General features: G+C 35.1%; 2 protein-coding genes across 2 annotated transcripts; one reads left to right on the top strand and one right to left on the bottom strand.

Annotated features, from left to right (window-relative positions):
- The first annotated feature begins 650 nt into the window (after positions 1 to 650).
- Positions 651 to 1,894, top strand: LOC109061866 (urotensin-2 receptor-like). Its single transcript, XM_019078945.2, has one exon. It carries the CDS (start codon positions 780 to 782, stop codon positions 1,860 to 1,862), a length of 1,083 nt encoding a protein of 360 aa, XP_018934490.1. The 5' UTR covers positions 651 to 779; the 3' UTR covers positions 1,863 to 1,894.
- Positions 1,895 to 6,313: 4,419 nt separating this feature from the next.
- On the bottom strand, positions 6,314 to 24,733 carry uts2r2 (urotensin-2 receptor 2). The gene is made up of 9 exons (XM_019092359.2): positions 24,565 to 24,733; positions 24,101 to 24,312; positions 21,598 to 21,673; positions 20,671 to 20,713; positions 18,206 to 18,270; positions 17,638 to 17,694; positions 16,865 to 17,018; positions 14,692 to 14,815; positions 6,314 to 7,213 (listed from the first exon to the last, which is right to left on the bottom strand). Exons 1-9 carry the CDS (start codon positions 24,630 to 24,632, stop codon positions 7,047 to 7,049), a joined length of 966 nt encoding a protein of 321 aa, XP_018947904.2. The 5' UTR covers positions 24,633 to 24,733; the 3' UTR covers positions 6,314 to 7,046.
- Positions 24,734 to 26,144: the final 1,411 nt, after the last annotated feature.

Genomic DNA, 26,144 nt, shown 5'->3' on the forward strand with positions numbered 1-26,144 from the left:
GATCATCGTCTGCTGAGGCGGTGTTTATACTTCATAAAGTGGCACATTCCACAACCTTTCATTTCGGCAGATTGCCTTCAATATAAGCAACGAGTTCTGAAACTTACAGGATGTTTTTATAGCACAATGACCTCTTATATGTCAGAAGGTTGAGGGAATTTTGATTTCTCAGTTCATAACCCCTTTAAATAGCACAGATACACACAAGATCATTAGTGACAGTGTTAAATTGGAACACATTTACTTTTGCTAAATACAACTAGAAAAAAGTCTTAATTTATATAGCTGAAGTATGTCATTGTAGTCTAAACTAAAATGTCTCACAATATTAAATATAGCCTATATTTCACACAAGAATATCAATTAAAAAAAGGTATCATTAATAATAATACTTTCAAAACGTGTCTGTGCGTAAAACAGTAAAATGCGAATTTTTAAAATTGAGTGAAGATTAGACAAATGTGACTTTTGAATTTTTATTTTGTGACATTTCTGCGCTTTGCATATATTTACCAGATGTTTGTTCCCTTAAATATGTAATAGTAAAAAATACATTAACAAAAACTGTAAATAGAATGCAAGTCCTTTCTCTCTAAACTTCTCCTAACACATTTAGGGGCGAAAAGGCAAATGCGGAGCATCGGTTTGACGTCAGGAGCTACGGACACCGGCGAGTGCGCTGAGACACATCAGTCAAACATCCAAACAGTAGCATATATGGGGTCTGGCGCACCTGGTTTAAAGTTCCCGTGCAGAGCTCCACATTCACCGCGAGCGCAATGAATTACAACAAGTCTGGCGGTGTCAGCGGTCCGTCCCGTAGCAACTCCGGATCGGTGGACGAGCTTGTGATAACATCGACTTTCGGGACGCTGCTGTCGGTGGTTTACATCGTTGGAGTTTCGGGAAACGTCTACACGCTGGTAGTCATGTGTCATTCCATACGCTTCGCCACTTCTATGTACATCTCTATCATCAACCTGGCGCTCGCGGATCTCCTTTACCTCTCCACGATTCCTTTCGTGGTGTGCACGTACTTTCTAAAGGACTGGTACTTCGGGGATGTGGGCTGCAGGATACTGTTGAGTCTGGACCTGTTAACCATGCATGCGAGTATCTTTACTCTGACAGTGATGTGCATGGAGCGCTACCTGGCAGTGACTAAACCGCTGGATACTGTGAAACGCTCCAAGAGCTACCGAAAAGCCATGGCGTGGGCAGTTTGGATTTTGTCCCTCGTACTAACTCTCCCCATGATGGTCATGGTTAACCAGACTACTAAAACAACAGCAGATGGAGGGGTGAAAAGGATGTGCGCGCCCACCTGGGCACCCCAGGCGTATAAATTGTACCTGACAGTCCTTTTCTGCACGAGCATAATGGCGCCAGGGCTTGTCATTGGTTTCTTGTACACAAAACTAGCCAGGACGTACCTAGAGTCTCAAAAAACGTCAGCTATTAATAAAGCCAGCAAACGCTCGCCAAAACAGAAAGTTTTGATAATGATTTTCACCATTGTGCTCGTGTTCTGGGCGTGCTTTCTGCCTTTTTGGATATGGCAACTTGTGCCCTTGTACCACAAGCCCTTCAGTCTCGCCTCACACACGCACACGAGCATCAATTACCTCGTGGCAAGCCTGACCTACAGCAACAGCTGCATCAACCCGTTTTTGTACACGCTCCTGACCAAGAATTATCGGGAGTATCTTAAAAACCGCCACAAGAGTTTTTACCGCTACACTTCATCGTTTAAAAAGCGCCCACCGAGCTTGTACTCTTGGGGAAAGTCTGCGTCATCCAGTAATCAGTTTGAGTTCAATTCTGAGACGCTTGTCATGGCGCAGTTAAAGGTGATGCAGTGAAGAGATTGGAAAGCTTAACCCGTTCGTGTAAAGGTAAGCATGGATCTTCAGTTAGTACAAGTTTACTGTGCCCAACGGCGACTTTCACAAACAGCCATTCTAGATATAAAGAATGTATTAAGATAGATGAACAGCTATTAATGTCACTTTAATTACTAATTATATATATTATATATATATATATATATATATATATATATATATATATATATATATATATATATATATATATATATATATATATATATATAGTAAATCACTGTCCTCAATACTGCTTGTCATTACCATCACACCAAACTTTGCATTTACACAACAATAGGTTTTATACAAACAAATTTACCTCACCCCCGACCAAAAATAAATGCATAAATAAATTAAAAGTAAATATATTAATAAACTTTTCTCATTTCAATTATAGCCAAATAACCCCTTACGACTACAATGAGAAAAGAAGAAATGACAAAGGATATCTGACAGAACAGCACAGTGACCGTTTGGATTTTAGATAATATTATTATTAACTTTATTTTCTGACAGATGTCATTACCAAACATGGATTTTAATCCAATAATTTCTTTATTTTTAAGCATTCTAATTTTGCTAACTGTAGTAAACAAAACATTCTCCAACTTTTCACCAAAACTGAACTCATTACCATCATACATAATATTTAATTTCCAGACCATCACACATGGTATTAATATCCATTTGAAGGCTGATCCAGGCCATGACCTAATCATTATTCCAAAACATGAGATAAATGCTGTAACAGAGGAAATGTAACTTTTAAGTATCCAAGTGGAAAATTGCTCTTAAATGTTTGATTAAACACACACACTTGCCTTCATTTCCAAACAACACACTCATTCATATTTTCCAGATTTACTTAAACCTAATTTAAACAATGCACCATGTCCTTCAGTTTACTTTGAATGATTGTACAAAAAAAAAAAAAATTATGAATAAAGAAATGTGTAGACGAAACAGATTATTGGAGTGTTTTACAAGAAAATACTGTTTCAGTCTTTCTATTTAAAATTGTGTGAAATTTACTAGCAATTTCTGGGCGAAAATTTTTCTAAAGCAATTTTCTTTCCAGTGTAGAAGGAAACATATTCATAAGAGTGACATGCAAGTAGGACTCTCAGTATATCAAGGCCTGGATACCTCTGAGATTAACTGATAAACCAAGAAATTTTCATAAATAATATACAGAACTTCTAATACTTGAATGCCACACATTTGAAATTACAACTGCAGAAGTGGAAAGTAAGATCTCTGGACATGTGAAGACAACATAATGAATACTGTACCAATGATAAATCCAGCCCACTTCACTGGCATAAAATCACACATTATTAAAAAACTGAATAATATTTTTTGGTTTTTTATTGTGCCAAGAGTAACTTATGTCACTCTAGTGACTCTAGTATGTCAAAATGCTGTCTTATCACAGAAATGTTATTTTCCACAGAGTTGTAATTATGTGGATGATGAGGATTTAAATCTAGTGTGAAAAAAAGTACAATACTAATAAAAAATATTTAATGAACCTCCATCATGGGGTCCACATCATTGTGATAATACACACTGAAACATTAATTTACAGTGATGTCAGCTCACAGTGAGATTCCACATAGCCAATCTACAATAGAAAACAACAAATGGTCTACTAACCTGAGACATTAGTGCACTAATACTGTGCTCACTTATTACTAGTCCATTCAGCTGTGCTTACACACCAGAGCTAGTGCATCACCAGACACTCAGCATCTGCAAATTCCAAAAAAAATTATTGTTTTCCCATCTCACAATCCATATGGTGGCACTGGCCAATGCATATTCGTGCATTTGAACTCTGTTCCTCAAGCACTAATGCATTATGCTCAGTCAATGAGTCTGGCATATTTCTGGGAAACACTAATAGAGAAAAGAGTAGCAGGTGACTACAGTGATACTTTAAGCTCAGTATCCTTAGCACAAAATAGAAACCGTGCCACAAAGGTCATACTGACTGTATGTGGTCTTCGTGTTTTTTTTTTTTTTTTATTGATAAAAAGGAAATCCATAATGGCATCCCGGATCAGTAATATTGAGATGGAATATATAACAAGCCAGTTGCTTAGATAATCCATTTGGAAAGCTAAGAGAACAAATCCCTTCGGTGTTCTATTTTGGTTTTCAATGTCAGGAAGGACTCAACAGTCTTTCAGTTGTGTGGAGTGAGGGGGAAAAAAAAACTTATATTCACTCACTCTATCTACCTCTGGCAGAAACAAGGATGTGGAAGGATAGAATTGATTCTTGCAGTCTCCATTTCTCTGGAGACAAAAGAACAGAAGCCATACAACTGTGCTCTGACGTTTTCATCCAGTCATCAAACTCAAGAGAGGGTTGTTGACGCTTAGCCCAGGGTCAAAGCAGTTATGGGATTTCTTAAGTAGATCTAAGTGCCAAGCCTCACGCTGGCAAAACACTCTGAGCATCATTTATCATGGAAAGATTAGCTCAAAAATGAAACAATTGAGTCTGATGTCAAGAGAGAGTGTATCACTTTACTTAATTACACTGTAGAGCAAGCACTCATATTAAACAGAGCCCCTTTAATAACAAATTGCACAACTACAGATTAAAGGCGCCAGTCAAACATTACGCATTTCCTTTCATATTTTTCATTCTCTTCAAGAAATGAAATAAATCACAATCTCATGGTACATGTTATTGTTGGGCTCTGCAAGTGGGTAGTCATAGGAAATTGCATGACTTAAGAGTAAACAGAATCGCCAGAGGGAATCTTGTGTTACTGTAACCATCAATCCAGAATTTCTCACAAATTGCTTGTGGTCAAAATACAAGTTTGAACGTGTTCATCATTTGTTGTGTATCATTTAACTGGCAACATCTGTTCTTCAAAAACACAACACTCAATGGCAAAACCTCCCTGCCAAAAGCTGTACATACCAGCTGTGCACTTACATTCCAGTTTGAAAAGCTGTCTTAACATCAAAGAAGCTGCCAATAATCAGGCAAATTTTAATCTTTAGGACTAGATAATAAGAATGTAATGAGATTAAGAAAGCTTTAAATAGATAACAACATAGGACTAATGCACATCAAACTAGCGCATACTGCAACACTCCTACTCTTATGTAAATCTACAGTATCTAGCCAAAATGTTTATTTATACCATTCAAAAATGTGTTGTCAATAAGATTTTACATATTTATTTTAAGGAAATAATTTTATTCAGCAAGGATGCATTAAATTTTATAGTTATGTTGAACTTTCTTATTCAAGGTTTCCACAGAAGTATTCAGCAGTACAGCTGTTTTCAACATCGATAATAATAATAAATGTTTCCTGAGCACAAAATCTGATTTTGGAAGGATCCTGTGACAGTGAAGACTGGAATAAAGGCTGTTGAAAATTCAGCTTTGGCATCATATAATAAATTACATTTTATTATTTATTAAAAAAAAAGAAAGAGTTATTTTATGTTGTTATAATATTTCAAAATATTACTGTTTTTACGGTATTTTCAAGTAATAAATGCAGCCTTAATGAGCATAAGAGATGCTTTCAAAAACATAAAATCTTACCGACCCCATACTTTTGAACAGGAGCGAACATCCTCCCCATTTTTCAAAACAAACACGCACATTTATGCACATGACACATGAGCAACATATCCAACCCCATCATCTCAAGCAAATGCAGCTCATCACAGATAAATAAGCAATTCCACAAGATATGGACGCATTGTATTTCAGTCTATTGTATACAGTGGCAGTAAATCAAAGAGTCACTGAGGTGGTCTACCCTGAGACACAAGACTCTGATTGCTGTTGGCAAAACCTACATGATTTCCATAAACCTGAAACGATACATTTAGAAAGAGTTTTTGCACTCTAGTTAATATTCAGCCTTACAGCAGCTAAACATGAATGAATTAGCAGGTGAAAAAAGGAACATTACAGACCAAGAGAGATTTCCAATTAAGCTACTGGTGGTGCAACAGGAACAGCAAATTAGGCATCAGCCAAAATTCATGAATCATCACATACGAGTAGAGAGCAAACAAACTTCTCTATCTATTATAATAAAACTGATGCATGCATTTGAATAACAAGCATTAAATGTATAAGCAGATTCAGAATGTGTCTAAAAAGGCAAAAAAAATGCAAGTTTACCCTTGTGTTGTTTCCTAAATGTCACCACAGGTTTTGACTAATTCATAGCCTAAGGTTTAAAAACAAACTACTGAGATGATGTTGATGGTTACCCATGCTTTACATGAGAGAAGTAACAACCTTCTGTTCTGAATCTCACTTTAACTCACACAACAGAGACAGCACTCAGTTTTGGGATGTGGGTCTGTAAACAGAGATGCCAATTAGCTGTTACATCTCAAAACAAGGTTTGAAAAACAAATGTGTTGTGACTGGCTAAACTTGACTTTTGCCACATAATGTGAGTGTAATTATTACTAACACAGTCGAAAGAGTGAATGTGTTTCCAAAACATCTCATCAGATACACATTACAAAATGTTATACTTGGCACTGAAAGGTTAAAGAGACCTTAGAATAAAAAGACATACAAAGCAAACTTTTCTTCTCTTTTTGAATATTATAACATTCTTTTATCAAAGATATCAAAAAGGTTTTCTTTTAAAACTTTCATACAAGTAGAAAGACATGGCTGAAAGAATGAAATATTCTTTGGGTATCTGGTACACTGATGTTTCATTAGTAGTACACTGTAAGTAGTTTTTGAAAGCAATCCTATAAAGTGTATTTTTCAGGTTGTGACATAAATCGAGATATTTGACAACTGGGTTTCCAGCTTTTGGTTTTCATTACATACACCTGTTCTCTCATCCTCCTTGTGTCTCCTGTCTAGACAGCGATTTAACTATAATAATATTAAAGATTTTAAAGAATGAAGCACAGCCAGGAAAGAGAGAATTCAATTGTAAAGCACCACCTTCGGAATGCAAGTCAAACCCACAAGATGCGTGTCTTCAAGTAAATCTCCTGAAAATACAAAACACCTCTTAAATTAAAAACCCATTTGAGCACAGAAAATCCCAAACATTTTTCTTACGGGACAATAAGAGTTTTTTTATGGCATGAACACAACTGTTGTTTCAGCATTTTCCTTTGTGTTTGCCGTAGGGTTCCTGTCACTCATCCGTCCCTTTGAGCCGGGTGGATCCTGGTAGGGAGGGGTTATCAATGGCATAATCGGGGTCACATGTGAAGGACACTGTAATCGCATATCGAGTACCCCAAGTGACCTTCTCCACACGATGGAGGTTCTCAGAACCGGATGAGAAGAAAGACACCCGACCTGCAGGAGATCAAAGAATATGGAAGATATCAGAGAGAAACAGGAGAAAGGTTGAAGTGATATGCTGAAAACAAGCATATGAAGTATGCTAACGTCAGCCTCAAGTCAATCAAGAACATTCAGACTGTACGGATACTTAAAAAAAAAAAAAAAAAAAGATTTATATTTTTTCTCATGACTGGCAGTTTAAAATAGTTTTAAGCTGTATCTGAAGTTAAATGTTTGTGTTTACAATTGTTGTATTTAATGGTGACCAGCACACAGTAAATCTGAATGCTGATGGAAAGTGGTTCCAAAGCATCTCTAAATACAAGTTGGTGCTGGGATAATTACATAAATGTCCTAATTTTACTTAGTTGGACTGCTGATTTCATTTTAAGAAGCAAGGCCTTTGCTAAATTTGATATTTATGTAAATTACCACCATTATGTCTGCTCGGTACTGACCTTTGAAGACCATCCTTGATCACAAAAGTCGTACTGAATCTCATTAAATGTTCATGTTTCTTTGAAAAGCTGAATTTTAGAAGTGGAAATGCATGTGTAAAATTCTATGAATAAATGCTGTATGTTGGACTGCACTGTTGGTAGAATATCCATAATGCAACATAGATCCTTCAAGCTGAATGAAAGCTTGGGATTTTTTTGTTCAAACCAGTTTGTTGGAACCAGTTTTATTAACATAAAAAAATTTAATGATTCTTATATGGAACACAGCAGATTTTAATATTTTAGAATAATACATTAATATTACAACATTCTGACAAAGTTTGATATAGACAAACAACATTTATGAACCAATTCTTTCCTGTGAATCAACATAAACGCCAATCTGATTCTTTTTAGAGAATCAAATAGCATTTATTCTCAAAAAATTATCTGAAAGTCTATATAAACATACCTTTGGCATTAATTGTTTTAAATGTAGTTATTGAAAACATCTGATAATTTTGTGAAAATAATCATTAAATGGAACCATTAACCTGTAATCACTGTTAAAAAATAGGAATCTTTAAATCTTTAGTAAAAAAAAAAAAACGAGCAGTTTTTAATTATGTGGGAGTGGAACAGTGGCATCAAAAGCATTCATGACAATGATTACCAATAATAATAACAAATTGTATGACAACATATCTGTTCTGTCAATATAGGAAAACAGTCTTACTGTGTAAATCAATGCTGTTTATCCACCTCATTATTAATTCGTGAAACAAACCATTTAGATTGTTATATTACGTAAATTACTTTCTGATATGAGATCATATATCAAAAAAACTAAAAATAGATATTTTTTAAATGAGATATTTTAAGCAAAAAAAAAATATATAATTCATCCATAAAATGGTAGATTTCACAGTGACCAATGCAGGTTAAACATGAAAGGAAGTTATTAAAATCTGCATGCTGCCTCCATGCTAATTAGTCTAATTCTGTACACTTCAACTGAAGATGCAAAAGGAGACATTTGCTAAACAGGATATTTATGCAAATTGTGTCTGCACAAGTGGGGGTGGGGTTTAAGAATTTTAACATTTCATTTGCATGGTAAGTTTTACATAATACACATTATTATTCTAAAGGGGATGGTAAGGGGGGATGGTGGTTTTACCAAGGGCATGCCTTTTTTAATTTTTTTTTCAACCAGGGGATGCCATCACCCCTCAATTCGAGCCCCGAATATGTATGTGTAAATAACACTGCATTTCGTTGCTGGAGGAAAGTGTATAATGTCCTAAAACCTGCAAGATGAAAGTATGCCAAAGGACATCTTGAATGTTAGGCTGGGAAACTTTAAATCCTGATTACAGTGTATGCATGGAAATTGGGAGAGGAACGATATAATGCAAGAGAGAAACGGAATAAAAAACAGCAGGTTCAATGCTGTAGAAATTTTATAAAAAGTCAAATTAAGCATGAAAGGCACAGAAAAGCACACAGGATTTGCCAGCATGTTTTCATGTAACTTGGTTCACTGCGAAACAATAAAATGGCAATTAATTCAGAGTTCCTAATGATATGCTTTGATTACGTTCCCATGGAGAGGAGTTTAAACAAACGCAAAAGAATATTTAGAATGGAAACAAAATTGCAAGGGAATATTTCCCTTATCAATAGAATTTTTTTTTTGCATATGATCTAGTCTATGCTCTTTTGGACTCTGACTAGATAAGTGCACTTTTTAAATGAAGTTTAAATGAAAAGAAAAAAAAAAACCTTGAGAAACCCTTTAAATGCATGACATAAAAACAAAACATGACAGACAGCAACTGTTTTTCACCACTTAAGGTCTTCTGCTTTTAAAAAAAGTGTCCTTGTACAGTGTGTGAATATCAATTACTATGTCAGAATTGCAACATATCCTTTCATCTGCAATCACAGAAATTAAAAATACAGGCCTTTGTTTTTCCACCTGACAATAAAAATGCACCTGTTGCCTCTTTTAAACTCCTCAGCTGGTTCTAGCTGTATGAGGTGTTTGCCTGGCTAAGAGCACGTTGCACCTCTGTGACTCTCAAATCAGGAGATGCAGCTGTGATCCCAGAGGATTCATCCAGCGCCTGACGGCAATTTTCCCAGTGTAACATAGCTAAAGTGCTTTCCCCGGTCTAATTTTATAACATACCACATCATCTTTCACACTCTTCTTATGTCTGTCCAGACCCCACTCCCCTTTCTCATCTCAACCCTGTTGTCCTCCTGTGTTTAGCGCTGTCTCTCTCAACAGACTAATATCTCTCCAGCTCGCTTCCATCATGAAAGAGGGAGGTTGATTGTCGAACATGCTGTAATTATAACTAGACTGACAGAGTTATCCATCAGACTAATAATTACCTTAGCGAAGATCAGGGCTCATCAGCCACACCTGATGGATAATCAACACACCGACAGAGCACACTGCTTCTACCACCCAGTGAACAGGAACACGTTCCAGCTGCTACATCCAACACACTGTATCCTAATTCATTTAAAACTGGAAACAGACATTCAAAACTCTTCACCCTAGCTGGAGACGGGGCACGACAGGAGGGAAAAATACAGAGCTGCAAATATTGGGGTCTGATGAATAATGCATTATGGGTATTTTAAGCCTAGAAGTGACACTGATGCTAAAAGAGCTAAACAAAATAACAACAACAACAACAAAAAATGCTAATTATGAAGCGCCAAAAAGTAAATAATTATATAGAATCTGAATGTATAAATGTAAATCAGAATATATGGTTATAAATATGACTATAAAAATGTAAATCCAGATATATAGTTATAAGTCTGAATAAATACAGATTTTAATATAAAAATGTAAATCATGAATATACAGAAGTAAATCTGAATATATAATTTAAGTCTGAATATGAAAACGTAAATTTTGCATATGTACTTATAATTCTTAATAGTCACATGAAAGTTGCCATATATAGAATATAGATACAAGTCTCAATATATAAATAAAAAACTGAATATATTAATGCAAATCATGAATGTGTATAGAAGTTAATCTGAATATATAGTTGAAATTCTGAATATAATTAAATCCCAAAATATTGTTGTATGTTTGAATATATAAAAGTATATTGTGAACATAGTTATTATTCTGACTATATAATTGAAAATCAGAATGTATATTTATAAATCTTGAGAATATAAATGCAAATCTAAATATATATTGTCCACATCTCTCAATATAAATATATCTTTATTATTAGGCATGTCAAAATAGGCAGATGTTCTTACTGCTTTTTTGTTATATAACCAGTATGCCTATGTATCCTACGTCCATCGCATACTGCTGAAATTATCTCAATAAAATCACTATTTGTACACAGATGAAGTTGTTGAGTTTCTCTATCCCTCCCAGCCATGTTGAATTGTGTAGAAAATATTAACACTGTCAAAGTGAGGACCGTTTGGTAGCACAGCCAGCCTTAAAGGAAAAATACTCCTTTTGGTTTAGATTAGCAAGATGTACTTACAATAATTTAGTAAAATAATTGCATTGATACCTGTATACAGGATGTATAGGCAAAATATTCCTGAGGCTTTTAAAAACTCCCAGCCTGGTTCATTACTCAAAACCGCAATCATGGGTAAGACTGCTGACCTGACTGCTGTCCAGAAGGCCATCATTGACACCCTCAAGCGAGAGGGTAAGACACAGAAAGAAATTTCTGAACGAATAGGCTGTTCCCAGAGTGCTGTATCAAGGCACCTCAGTGGGAAGTCTGTGGGAAGGAAAAAGTGTGGCAAAAAAACGCTGCACAACGAGAAGAGGTGACCGGACCCTGAGGAAGATTGTGGAGAAGGACCGATTCCAGACCTTGGGGGACCTGCGGAAGCAGTGGACTGAGTCTGGAGTAGAAACATCCAGAGCCACCATACACAGGCGTGTGCTTTTGAACCAGAAACAGCGGCAGAAGCGCCTGACCTGGGCTACAGAGAAGCAGCACTGGACTGTTGCTCAGTGCTCCAAAGTACTTTTTTCGGATGAAAGCAAATTTTGCATGTCATTCGGAAATCAAGGTGCCAGAGTCTGGAGGAAGACTGGGGAGAAGGAAATGCCAAAATGCCTGAAGTCCAGTGTCAAGTACCCACAGTCAGTGATGGTCTGGGGTGCCATGTCAGCTGCTGGTGTTGGTCCACTGTGTTTTATCAAGGGCAGGGTCAATGCAGCTAGCTATCAGGAGATTTTGGAGCACTTCATGCTTCCATCTGCTGAAAAGCTTTATGGAGATGAAGATTTCGTTTTTTCAGCACGACCTGGCACCTGCTCACAGTGCCAAAACCACTGGTAAATGGTTTTACTGACCATGGTATTACTGTGCTCAATTGGCCTGCCAACTCTCCTGACCTGAACCCCATAGAGAATATGTGGGATATTGTGAGAAGAGAAAGTTGAGAGACGCAAGACCCAACACTCTGGATGAGCTTAAGGCCGCTATCGAAGCATCCTGGGCCTCCATAACACCTCAGCAGTGCCACAGGCTGATTGCCTCCATGCCACGCCGCATTGAAGCAGTCATTTCTGCAAAAGGATTCCTGACCAAGTATTGAGTGCATAACTGAACATAATTATTTGAAGGTTGACTTTTTTTGTATTAAAAACACTTTTCTTTTATTGGTCGGATGAAATCTGCTAATTTTTTGAGATAGGAATTTTTGGGTTTTCATGAGCTGTATGCCAAAATCATCAGTATTTAAAACAATAAAAGACCTGAAATATTTCAGTTGGTGTGCAATGAATCTAAAATATATGAAAGTTTAATTTTATCATTACATTACGGAAAATAATGAACTTTTATCACAATATGCTAATTTTTTGAGAAGGACCTGCAAGCTGCAATTTGGACCTTCAACCAGTTGGCCACCATTTAAGTCCATAATATGGAGAAAAATCCTGGAATGTTTTCCTCAAAAAGCATAATTTCTTTGCAACTGAAGACAGAAAGAGGTGAACATCTTGGATGACATGGGGTTAAGTAAATTACCCTCTCGCTTGAGGGTGTCAATGATGGCCTTCTGGACAGCAGTCAGGTCGGCAGTCTTACCCATGATTGCGGTTTTGAGTAATGAACCAGGCTGGGTGTTTTTAAAAGCCTTAGGAATCTTTTGCAGGTGTTTAGAGTTAATTAGTTGATTTCAGATGATTAGGTTAATAGCTCGTTTAGAGAACCTTTTCATGATATGCTAATTTTTTGAGATAGGAATTTTGGGTTTTCATGAGCTGTATGCCAAAATCATCAGTATTAAAAACAAATAAAAGACCTGAAATATTTCAGTTGGTGTGCAATGAATCTAAAATATATGAAAGTTTAATTTTTATCATTACATTATGGAAAATAATGAACTTTTATCACAATATGCTAATTTTTTGAGAAGGACCTGTATATGGATCTACAGATAAACAATTATATATCTGTACATCTATGTGCAAAAGCATACTTTATATGAAGACACCTGCCATCACTCTTTAATGGGCACAGAGAGCACTACGTGATCAAAAGTCACGTTATGTGGCTAAACACCTTTCGTGGCATGGGTGAAGATTTTAAAATAAAGGAGCCTGACAGTTTCTATCATCATTGTATGATGCCACTTTATCCAAGTGCACCTTAACTGAGTTCGAAAATAGCAGACATTATCCACTCAAAAATGACAGATCCTGATAAAGAGCTGAAAGGTAAATGAATTCACATGCACAAGCCAAAAAAAAACAGCTTCTCTGTGCAGACCAAATAATCAGGCAGCTATTTATGGATCACATCATCACAGGGACATTATCAAACTGCCAGGCTGAGAAAACATAACAATTAGTCCATGCAGCAGGTATGTAAAACAAGTCATAAAGAGCATTTGGAGTGTGGCTGTAATAGGTGTGATATAGGAGAGAGTCTTAATGAAATCCCACGTTACTGCATGGTTATATACAAATGAAAAAGTTATAATTAATGCTTTCGCACCTCAATGCAACCACTTAGTCACATACATTATCATTTAAATTGAGTCTGGTGTGCAAAAGAAGCTCAGTGGTGCCAATTAATAACCTCAGAGTTTATACACACTACCTGCAATGTATCTTCATGACAGATTAACTGGTTTTAGTACCTATCCTTTGTGTCTTTCTACAGGAGGTACACTTTTTGCTACTTTAAAATTCAGTTTTCCCTCCCAATAGAATTCAAACAACAGAAACTTTACACACGTTACACAAAACAATCAATCACTCATTTTATTTTGCACATTATTATGCGCATTAGGCACAGTTACCAGGCAGAGCATGACTGATATTAATTTAAATAGACATCACACCATGTCTTGCAAGAGGTCATTTGAATACTCGGAAGCACAGAAATTAATAAAACTGCCAGTGGGTATTAGGTGTAAATCCAACAAGACAGGTTTTAGCTTTAAACATTTTCAAAAAATACAGTAATATTGTGAATATTACTACAATTAAAATAGAAAGCACATGTTTTAAATTACATTTTTTTTTAAATATCTGTTTTCTATTTAAAAATGCATGCTAACTTGGTGCTTCTTATCAATGTTGCAAACAGCTGTGCTGTTTAATATTTTTTTGTTGAAACTGATTTTTGTTTTCAAGGATTCTTTGATTAATATAAAGTTCTAAAAAGCAGCAATTATTTGAATATACTTTGTTTTTGTAAAACCGTAAAAAGATGCCATCAATCGCCAGTCTATATTCAACTTAATTATTGCATTATTTTTATATAATAATAATTCTTTTAAAAAAAATGTACGATTTAATGAATTTAATCTTGCCAATATTCTGCATTTTACTTTACTATATGCTGATTGATTTGATTAATCGGCATATCATTTAATCAATCACACAATTCATTTGATTTCATTTTCAACTGACAACCCTAATTAAAACCTTATCACGCTTGAACACATTGCAGTACTTTCATGCTTTTTTACAAACTCAGATGATGTGTGTAATATTGTTTGTACAGTATTTACCAGCACGTGGCTCCACCGTCCTGTTGCTACTAGGATCCATGAAGACAAACCGTCCGCCACCAAACTCCAACCCATAATCAGACAAGTAGAGCAAAGACGTGTAGTCAAAGGATCCATAAGTCTCCTTTCAGAAAAAAAAATGCTCATTTTAAAAAACACAAACATTTATTTTCCTTAAAACCTCAAATAAATCTCAGCATGAGCCTAAAGCATTAATTAGGAGGTTTTAATAATTCATCTTGGAATTTAAATGTTTAACTCGAGGGGAACAGGGTAAACAAACTGCTTATGAGCTAACACACATCAAGCTGATTTCTAATTGATTGACAGTTTAATTATTCACCAATTTATTTAGAATTGCTGCAATTTTTGTAATGTTGAAAAAAACACAAGTAAAGCCTAAGATTTCCTGGATTAACGAAAAAGAGTGGTAGAATTTAATAGCATCCCTGGGACTTTAAAGTCTGCTCTGCGTTATAAGGGGAATCTCTTTAGTGATCCCAAACCACATAGGCATCACTGCTTAGCATGTCAGATCACACTTTTACCTATTTTAATCAAATCTAGAATTTAAGACTGGCAGTCTTCTGGCGGTCACCTGTTATTTCCAGTGGTATATAAGAGACACACCTACCCCGAGGAGGTACATTCAGCAATCGAGACGCTTATTGGTTTTTATTACTCGACCAATGCCAAAATATTGGACAAACCCTACCAGCACTGCACATTATGACTGATTCAAGTGAATTATAAAATTGTATTAGCAAATGGCAGAAAACATTTCAAAAACAAACCAACAGGTGCAGCTACAAGCTACAATGACCTAATAATCTGTTTATTTTTTTGCCTCTCATGCAACATGAAGAAATCCAAAACACAATAGCAATTTACATTCGATGTAAACAGTTGATTCCTCTGATGTGTTAAAGCCAAGCATATAAACCTTGCCTGCAAAGTGAAATGATCACTTTGATTAAATCACCCTGATGGCCATTCATAAATGCACAACCAACTCAGAGATCAAAGCTGCATTTCTAAGACTGGACATAAATGAACTTGAACTGATTATAGATCCCCTGAAGACCTTATTTCAACAGCTCAAAAGTGAAGAAGGAACATTACGTTTTGTTTCAAAAATAAATCATGTCTTTTAAAGGCAACATTGTTGCGATAAAAGCGATTTTAGACTTGGCCAAATAAAGAGTTCAGGGCCTAACTGCGCTGTATGAAACATCATTGTTTTGGAGACAAACATTGGTGAGCATTTCCATCACTGTTCTCTAATGCATGAGAAATTTAGAGAATAGCCTCAAATATGCTTAAACCATATGGGCCAGTGGTGTACTGCAAGTCTTGGCCCCTCCTGGGACTCGTTATGCATGAATATTTGTATTTGATTAATACATACAGTTATGTTAAATAACTGACTTTTAAATAATTCTTTTTATTTTGCCAATTTGGTGCTGACATATTTTGTTAATGTAACAAGTCGGCATAAAATGTCACATAAATCAGCATTCATCTGCGCAAATCAGTATATCAATATATCACATTCAAGCGTGTGATTCATCGTTTCCTGTGATTATGATTCCAGTATAAATACATTTAAGCCGTATCTGTGCATCAATAAAAGTCAGTGTACATACCAAGTATATTTGTCACTTTAAAATCAAATTCAAGCATTAAATACTGTAACTGGTTCATGAAGCCGTGCACCACTGGGCTGTGGGGATCTCCCATACACCAGTTATTGAGGTTGAGTGCCAATTAATTTAATATCTGTAATAATTAGCTGATGTGTGGTTACATCATAATTATAATATTCATTTAGTTCCATTATTCATATCCAAATCCCTTTGCGTTTGCTTTAAAGATTTGCTTCCCTAGACAAGTATTTACATTTCTGCTTTATTTCAAGTCACTGAACTAATTTGACGTGAAACATTATTTATTTATTTATAAATTTCAACTTTGCAATAATATGGCCTATTAAAGATAGTTCAAAATATCTGGGTCCTTGTGCATGGAGATATTTTCGGCAAATGTTCTGAGGGAACCAATGTGATTGGTGTGTTTCAGAACACTGGTCATAAAGTAAACATTAGGAGTTCCTGAACATTCCTGAGATATGAGTTAAAAGCTAGAGGCTAAAGTGTTCTTGGATGTGTGTTACCTTATCGATATGTGGGTGCCAGTACTCATCATGAGTGGTTTTGGCAGAGGTGCTGTTGATGCGAGAGAAGAAGGTGGGCTTGGTGAGGTACATCTGTTTGGAGTCCAGACCAAAAGTCTCAGCTATTATCTTTTGAATTCGGCTACGGACATCCCTGGTTTAAAACAGAGCACATACAATTTCTTCATATAGTAGACATTTCCTTGTGGTACTTTTATTCACCAATATCCATAATAGGTATCCATAATAAAACCCACAGATTAGACCAACTAGTTGGTGGGCTGCCACAAGCACCAGCTGACTAATCGTTAAAAACGTGTAAAAAACAAAAAAAATCACGATCCACAACAAAAATGACCAAAGATGGCTGTATAAATGTGTTTAACTAAAGTGGCACAGCTAAAGGGATTACTACAATAAAGCACCACCACTACAAATATTAAAGGAATAGTTCACCCATAATTTGAAATATTTACAATAAACATAATAATAATCCACGTCTATCAATTAACGTCATGTGACGCAAAAACCTGTATGTTTTTCACTGAAGGAACCATTACTGTGGATAGAGAACTCACATTTTCGCCAGAAGCAACAGTTTAAAGTTTAAAAAAACCTTAATGATTAAACTAAACTTGATGAATAAACTAAAATAAAATAAAACTAAACTTAATGAATAAAACTAAACTACTAATGTTGGACTATTATTTGAGAACTGAATGATTTGGAATTAGTAGATTTTTAGTTACTTCATACATTTCCACATCACTCACCTGTACAGTTCAAAATCATCTTCTGTAAAAACATCCCTTATCTCATTCTTAAAATATCTGGGAATAAAAAAAAAAAAAAAAAAAAAAACAAACAAGATGGATTATTTTGAGATAAAAAATATAACCAATACCAAAACACACCACCTTAAACATTTGTAGGATGGCAGTCATTTAAAAACTGAAATGCTGCTGCCACATCAAAATACAGGCAGCAATAGATTCACACACACAGAAGACCAAACTATCACAAAGTGTCAACACATGCTAGCCGTGCGCATTAACTGCCAGCAGAGTACCAGCCTGTGTGTGGGCAACGAAGTGTAAACCCCATATAAAGGCATGAGGAAAAACTCCATGTGTAAAAGAAGACATGATCTTTAGCGGTTGAAGCTAGAAAGTCATTCCATCATTGCCTCCACTGATTTCTGTTCTGCTCCTCAAGCCCAAGGGTGTACTTTGATGTGCAGATGAAACACACCTTGAGAAGTCTGATAGAGCTGTGATTCGAATAAATCAAGCTGTCGCTGAAGTTCAGTTGGAGACGACTTGGAGATGACCGCATACTCACCTATAGATATTTACAAACTGCTTTCCCATCGATAACGCCCCAGAGTGAAGGTCCAGGATGGAGGCCTGTAGACAACAAAAAGGAATAAAGACACTTTTAAAGAGGAAACTGTCAATATTTGGCAAAAAAAGCAATGCTTTCCTTTAGGGCTGTGCAATCAATCAAAATTAAATTGCAAAGGCAATAAATTGCGATTAGGCAGAAGCTGCGATTGTCCCTAAGACAAAATCCAGGAAATGCCTATTGCTGCAGCTGAATAAACAGAAGATTTAACTGCTTTTATTAATTCAATGTGACTAACACATGATTTGCAATATATGGTTTTTATTATTATAATTTTCATCATAATAAAGTATATCTATAATGAAATGCTAATCGACATAGCCATTATCACTGCTTAGAATACAATGGAATATTGTGTGCCTTAATTATTCTGTTTAAGAAGCCACATCATCTCACAGAAGGATATATTTTAAACACTCGACTGACATTATGAAGTGAGTTTGGAGTAAAAACATGTCATTAAATGTGGTATTTTCACGTGCTCTCAGATGGAGCAGCATTTATTACACAGAGCTGTAGTTCACGGAGAAGATGCGCAAACAGCTATCATTATCGCAAACAACTTAGTTGATTTCATAATCCTACAATTATATCGTCTGCGATTATGAATGCGATTTTGCATAGCTTACCAGAGAACTACGGCTGTGTAGTAAATGCTGCTCCACCTGAAAGCAGGTGATAGAGATTTACTACTAATCACAGAACCAGCTTTACTGACAAAATGTGCATGACAATCGTGATTAATCGCGTTCGATTAATCATGCAGCCCTACTTTCCATAGTATCTCTGGTTTGAGTAATCTCCAAAGACATGCACTGAGGGCTTGCCATCTACCCTGAGTGCTGGACTGCAAAGCTGAGGCTGTTATTCATGCTCCATCATAAGGTCAACAGATGGACTCCTCTCAGTCCTGGTATTCCCTGCTCTGTCACCACACATTTCATAAATCATTATGATGAGGACGATCTCTCTTAAAAATTTAGAAGGAACCTCTGTTACGCCCTCTTTTAGTTCACTGGTCACACTTCATAAAAGGCCTCTTTGCCAGGTAAGATCTCAAGACTAGGTTTCTACCTTAAAAATTAATTTTATGTAACATTATACAGGTATCACCTTAGATATTCTCCATTTAATCCAGTGCAGTCAAAATAAAGTGAACATATCAGAAAAAAGAATTTATAGTCTTTATATAAGAGGGGTCTAAAAGTCACCACAAGCAAACATGGTTCAAACATGCATTATTGTAAGGTAACATGAAATGTGTAATAACAAATAGCATTAACAATATAATTTGGGTGAAAGGTTCAAAAAGTGCAAACTAAAGGTCAAAATTTTGGGATCAGTAAGATTTTTTTTTTTTTTTTAAGAAATTAATACTTTTATTCAGCAAGAATGAATTAAATTAAATCAAAAGTGACAGTCAAGACATAAATAATTGTACAAAGGATTTATATTTCAAATAAATGTTGTTCTTTTGAAATTTCTATTCACAAAAGCATCCTTGGTTTCCACAAAAATAAAGCAGCACAACTGTTTTTAATACTGATAATAAGAAAAAATGTATATAGAATGATTACTGACGGTTCATGTGACACTGAAGACTTATAATAACTGCAGCTGAAAGTTCAGCTTTGCACATCACGGTAATAAATTACATTTTATAATAATAAAACACAAAACAATTATTTTATTACCAGCCTTGGTGAGCATAAGAGACTTTTTAAAAAGATCTACAACCCCAAACCTTTTGAACGGTAATGCACATTAATTTTTTTTTTTTTTCAACAAAAAATGTTTCAACAAGTTCAAGGTCACTCCAAGCCACTGTACCATCATCTACAAATTAGTGAAGGAAACGCTAGCTGTTTAACTATCTCAAATGAAGACTGAACATTTTAAGCAATACTGGACCTTAGATTCAGTCTAAATAGTATCTGGTTCATTTTATTTTACAATATGGTTTAGGTCTCGGCACCACGTGTACTTTTTGACAATGATCTTTTCCAGTATTTTCCCATTAAGCAGCAAAGTGATGAATTGGTGAGCTGAACTTAATCCGTTACTAATGCAAAATGCAATTTCAATAACCACTGAGAATGTCACAAGTTCTTCCCATCAAATACATAAAAGCTGCTTCCAGAATCTACAACACGTCATATGTGAATTTTCTCAAATGCACTCTTAATGAGAATGCTTTCCTGTGGAACCTCAATCATACCAAAAAATATGGTGCCATCTAGACACATAATGGAAAAGAAGTTTGTTTTTGAATTCCAGCTAAAGTCAAAGCCATAGTGTGTACTGCCCTCTTGTGCTCTTAAGCAGCTGCTTCCGTGACAGACCCATATATCATTATTTTTAAACAAAGATGCAAGCATTGGGACTGAAAAGTGTTTACTTACACCACCATCTGAGCCAGCAAGTGATAAGCCCCGCTCAGCTAACCTGTAAAATAAGAGAACATGTATTTATGCATGTACACTAAAGTATTAATTAAAATAATAATAATACTTTTATCATACAAGAAACCATTATATTGCACCATTGACAATAAAGACATTTATAATGTAACAAAAGACTTCTATTTCAAATAAATGGTGTTATTTAGATCTTTCTACTTAAAGAATCTTGGGAAAAAATAAAACAAAAAAAGCAGCACAACTGTTTGCAACAAAGCTACACTGACTGCTGGTAAAATTCACAATTAGTTACAAAAAATAGCAAGTAACACATTGAAATAAACATGAAATGTCGAAAATGAAAGGAGAAGATATTATTTTTTTGTAAACCATACTCCAATAATCTGTTATATTTGCAACAGATTTTAATTTTTTTTTATAGTGTAGTACTCAGAAATTATATTTGAGCAGCAATCAACATATTGGAATTATTTCTAAAGGATCATGTTACACTGATGACTAGAGTAATGCTGCTGAAAATTTTTCTGTCAACACAGAAATAAATCACATTCACAGTTCACAATATTACTGTTTTCACTGTATTTTTGATAAAATAACTGCAGGCTTCATGAGCATAAGAGTCTTTGTACTTTCCCCCATTCATTCTCAATTACCCCCCACCAAACGCTTTAGATGATCTGTTAAAACTCAATGGGCTCAGGGGAGGCAAGAGAGACGTGGACTCCCGCTGTAACTTTAACTGCTGGTGTCGCTCCTGGTTTCTTTAGGAAAACTAGTGATTTATACACTTTTTAATGTTATATTTTGTAATAGTGGTGTTGTTTTCTCATGCCTGCCTTGCCTCCTCAGAGAAAACGTCGCTACATATACATACAATATATCAAGATGTTTGTCAGTGTGCATATGTACCTTCTAAGCTTCTGTGCCTCCTCCAAAGTCACAACACTGTCTGTAATGGCCCTGCCGCATTTTGTTGGGGTGCAACCTGAGGACAGAATGCATTAGCCTTTCATATTGATATGAAAACAATTAAAGTAACTGGCTCTATACCCCTGCCAAATTCTCTCTTCAAACTGCATATTCAGTGACACGTTCAGCAAGGCAGCTTGCCCTGCAAAATGAACTTCATAAGGATATCGTTCCAGTATCCTCTCAGAGAGGAGGTGCTGTAAGTCAGGCAATATTCACAGTGGGGTGTTCAACTGACAACAAAGCTGTACATCCAATCAAATTCCACAGTATACAGCATTCTGGAACAGATTCATATACCACTTGCTAAAATCTAGTAGGAATCCCTGAAGAATTTAAAAAGACCACAAACAGCTAGTTAGCTTCAGGACAATATATTTCCCTGTTTCCATTCTTTTTCCAAAAGCTTATTTACGTCTGTCGTAAAGAGAGTGGGATAAACTAGAGCCAAGGGAGTGCTTGTTAATCCCAGCGCTTTGCTTTGTTCGTGGTGCCTACAGCTTTTTGAAGCTAGTGTGAGATTCTGTAATGAGTCCTATGTGGGAGGCTTCAGACTGTCAATCACAGATCTGGGCCGCCCACCAAAAACCTAACTTCATGATTTAGACCGTTGGAATGCACAGGCGCTGACTTTGTTCAAGTAAAACTTTCTGGTTCTGGAAGTTGTTTGGAAACTGGTCTCCTCTGATACAACGCATTTTAGTTCAAAGATTGCCCCAGTTATATAACACAGAATTTTTGGAACAAAGATCCAAATAGCAAACTAATAGCTGGGTGCATCTTAACCGATGCATTTACACACACTCAAAAATGTTTAAAAAAAATATTCTCTGCATTTCTCCTCCTCCTCTAGCTTGCTTTATAATATTGCTTTATTATATTATTTAACAAATTGTTCTTATTTCAACAGGGTTTCTGCAGGATTTTTAAACTCAAATTTAATACTTTTTAAAATTAACACATCAGACGTGAAGTGCTGTGGCTAATAAATAGACAGACAGACAGATAGACAGACAGATAGACAATATTTAAATAAATTAGATTAACTACTTCAAGAGGGTTACCAACGGGAATGTTTAGGGTTAGGAGTTGGTTAGGACAATAATTAGTGTATAGCCTACAATTAAACAACTACATAATTCCTTAAAAATAATAATATACAGAATTGCATAGCAAGTGCTATAAAATAATACGAACTGCTAATACATAAATTTTATCGCATCATATGACCCCTTTAAGACCTCGTGAAATCATAATTAAGACTTTCTTGTACAGTTTAAGACTTTTAATGGCCTTGCATTTGATACAACTAAAATTAAAGACTGAAACCTTGTTTAAGTTGCTTTGGATACTGTCAGCCAAATACATAAAAGTAAATGTTCAAAGATCAAAGATCCACACACCAAAGCCATTAGCCATATTGTGATCAGTCTCAAGAGACCAAAGAATGTATTATTTTGAATAAATCCGATATGTACAACGAAAATTAGTAGAGTACACCTTTTTTTTTTTTTTTTTTTTGGTTAAGAAACATTTGATATGTAATGTTTTATAAAAACATGATCTTAGAGAGAATGTAGCTTACATCAATACCAAGTAAAATATTTTCACAAAGTTTTGGCAGTAACTGTTCCCAAGCGGGGAATTTATTTTTATTTATAACGCTTAAACTTTTTTCCCCTCTTCCACAAATTAATTTCCCTCTTAAATTTGATTTTATAATATAATACATGTATTATTACATATCATTTTTATTATTTTGTTCTATAAAATTAACAAGCAATACAAGTTAATGCTATTTTAATGTCACTGTTAAAAACTATAAAATACTTGCAAGATGTCAAAATAATTGTAATAAAAATACAGCTTAAGAAAGAAAGTGATAATTTGCAATAGAGAAAAATAAATTTGCAAAACATCATTTACAGGTCAACATGCAAATATCACAAATAAAATCATGTTTGTAAGGTATTATACATTCAATCTATGTAAATCAAATGATAACATCTATGTTCAAGACAAAAAGGGATTTAACTTTTCCCCCTCTTTATATATATATATATATATATATATATATATATATATTTTTTTTTTTTTTTTTTTTTCCTTCTTCTTCTTCTTCTATAAAAGTAACAAGCAACACAGGAAAAAGCATTTTAAATGCCACTATTAAAAACCAGAAATATACTTGCAAGGTAGCAAACGAATTGTAAAATATAGAGTTTGATAATAACATGCAGATAAGACCAATTACAGTTCAATATGCAAATACCACAAAAACATGGTTGTAATGTCACTTTCTATCAGTTTAAATCAACATGCAATTTAGAAAATTCCCTATTACATTTGTCAAAACCAAATGCAATACTGTAGTTTCCTATAAATATAGCAATATTTGCTGTACATTGAGTGAGTGGAGTTTAATGAATTACCACCAGCATACCTGGAAAGAATTTGTACTTCTTGTAGTCTTCAGAGCACTCGACTGTGAACACTCTAGGCTGAGTGAGGATCTCGCCTCTTGAAACCATTGTGTGTGTAAAGTCATCAGCCCATGTGAAATAAATCCAGCTCACTAATCCAGTGACTCCTGTCAGCAGCAACAGCGTGATCACGTTACCTCTCCAAGAAGAGGCCTGTCTCTGCGCATTCCCCCTGAATGAACACACACACACCATATGAATACAGAACACAGGTGCGATGGACTGTCAGGTGTGTATTGCTTTCATCCATTCATTTGACTGCCAGATTGCACAACGAAACGAAAAAGTGAGATATACATTTATTCTGACATCATGTAGGGATTATTATGCATGTAAACAAGGATCTGAAGCAGCATCACTCATTAATTGCAGCAATGCAAAGTCAACGTGGGCTTATAAAGTTTCAGAAATTGAAAATCATTACCTCTTAATTTTCTTTTCAATGGCGCTACTTTCAGGGGTTTTACTGATTCCTCGTCGTTGAACAGTCATGTTTCTTAAATTTACCTGTCTGCGTGCATCAGCATAACACGTGTATGGTTTCGTTTCATTCAGTGGTCTTCTTCGTCTTATTCTTCTCCTTCTGTGGATTTATTGGCGGGTCGCATAACAGCTTTTATGTGCATACCGCCACCTCCTGTGCTGGAGTGACAAAGTCTTTGGAAGTGATTTGAGTCTAGGGATATATTATGATAACTATAACTATATTCTATTCTTAATGAATTTTAAAATTATCTTTATTATTTTACCAGATCCTTGTTTTGTGTTTAATATATTGCAGATTGAAAATTCATTGCATCCTAAATTCTGTAATTCATTCAGTGTTTGTCTAGGACTCCCAGTGTGAAAGCGTCCACAAGAACGTCGAGTCAGCATTAGACATTTAGAGTGTCAAAATAAAAGTCTCGCATATTAATACAGAACAATATTTTTCAAATGTCATTTCTGGATGCTACTGGATGTACTGTGTAACGGTTATTCATAAAATTATTCATATACTTGATCTGTATTATTGAATCTATTCCAAAGATTTCAAAACGTTTATTATCATTATTATTTCAGGAGTATATGTGGATTTAATCAAAGACAATAGAATAAAAGTACTTTGATTTAATGTACCTGACGGTTTATTTCAAAATAAAGGTTTACACCCACAATTATTCATGCATAAATTGGATTGTTTTTATTTATTCTGTTAAAGTCTAAATCAATATATTCGTTTCAACAAACTGCTGAGATTACTAAACCCAGTTGTTCAAATTATTATAGAAGCTCTTTAAAATAAACTGTAAAATGGAATGGAAGAAGAGAAACATAGATACTTATCCACTCAACTAGTTAGGCTGTTCAATTGTTTTATTATAATTATTCATTTATTGTTATTATTTTTAGTCCCATCAACTCTGTCTGCCCTCTGTGGTCATAATTATAAATATTTATAACTAGAGAAACAAACTAATACATAAACTCTTTGAAAAGTGGAACTTGGAAGTCTCCAGCTTTATGCATTAACATTTAATATAGTCATCTGAGCTAGTCTGTTTTACTAAAAAGCTATTCCAGTGTATAAGATCTGAACTTGTCTGAGCTTCAAATAAATAATGAGGTTACTGTTTTTCTACTCTGATTTAATATTGTTTTAACCACAGCAAATAATACATTGGTTTTGGTTCTCATGAAATAATGTCCTTGTGATTTAGCACTCAATCCTAATGTATTTGTTGCGAAAATGCCTAAATACTTTTCATCACAAGAAAACACACTTGCTTCCACATTAAGGAAATTGCCCTTATTATATTCATGTACCAACAAGGGATAAGGATAACTTCCCTCAAAACCAATAAATGTAATCAAAACACTTTAATAAGTGAACAGGCCAACTCTTACAAAAATAAAGCATTTTCCTTGAACTGAAATCTGCTTATACCAAGATTTCAATCATTGAGAACTTAAGCTCTGGATAGAGGACTTTTGTGGACCACTTTTCAATGTTAGGCACAAAAA

The sequence above is a fragment of the Cyprinus carpio genome, chromosome A12 (genome assembly GCF_018340385.1).
Source record: "Cyprinus carpio isolate SPL01 chromosome A12, ASM1834038v1, whole genome shotgun sequence".
In the NCBI taxonomy this organism is placed as follows: domain Eukaryota; kingdom Metazoa; phylum Chordata; class Actinopteri; order Cypriniformes; family Cyprinidae; genus Cyprinus; species Cyprinus carpio.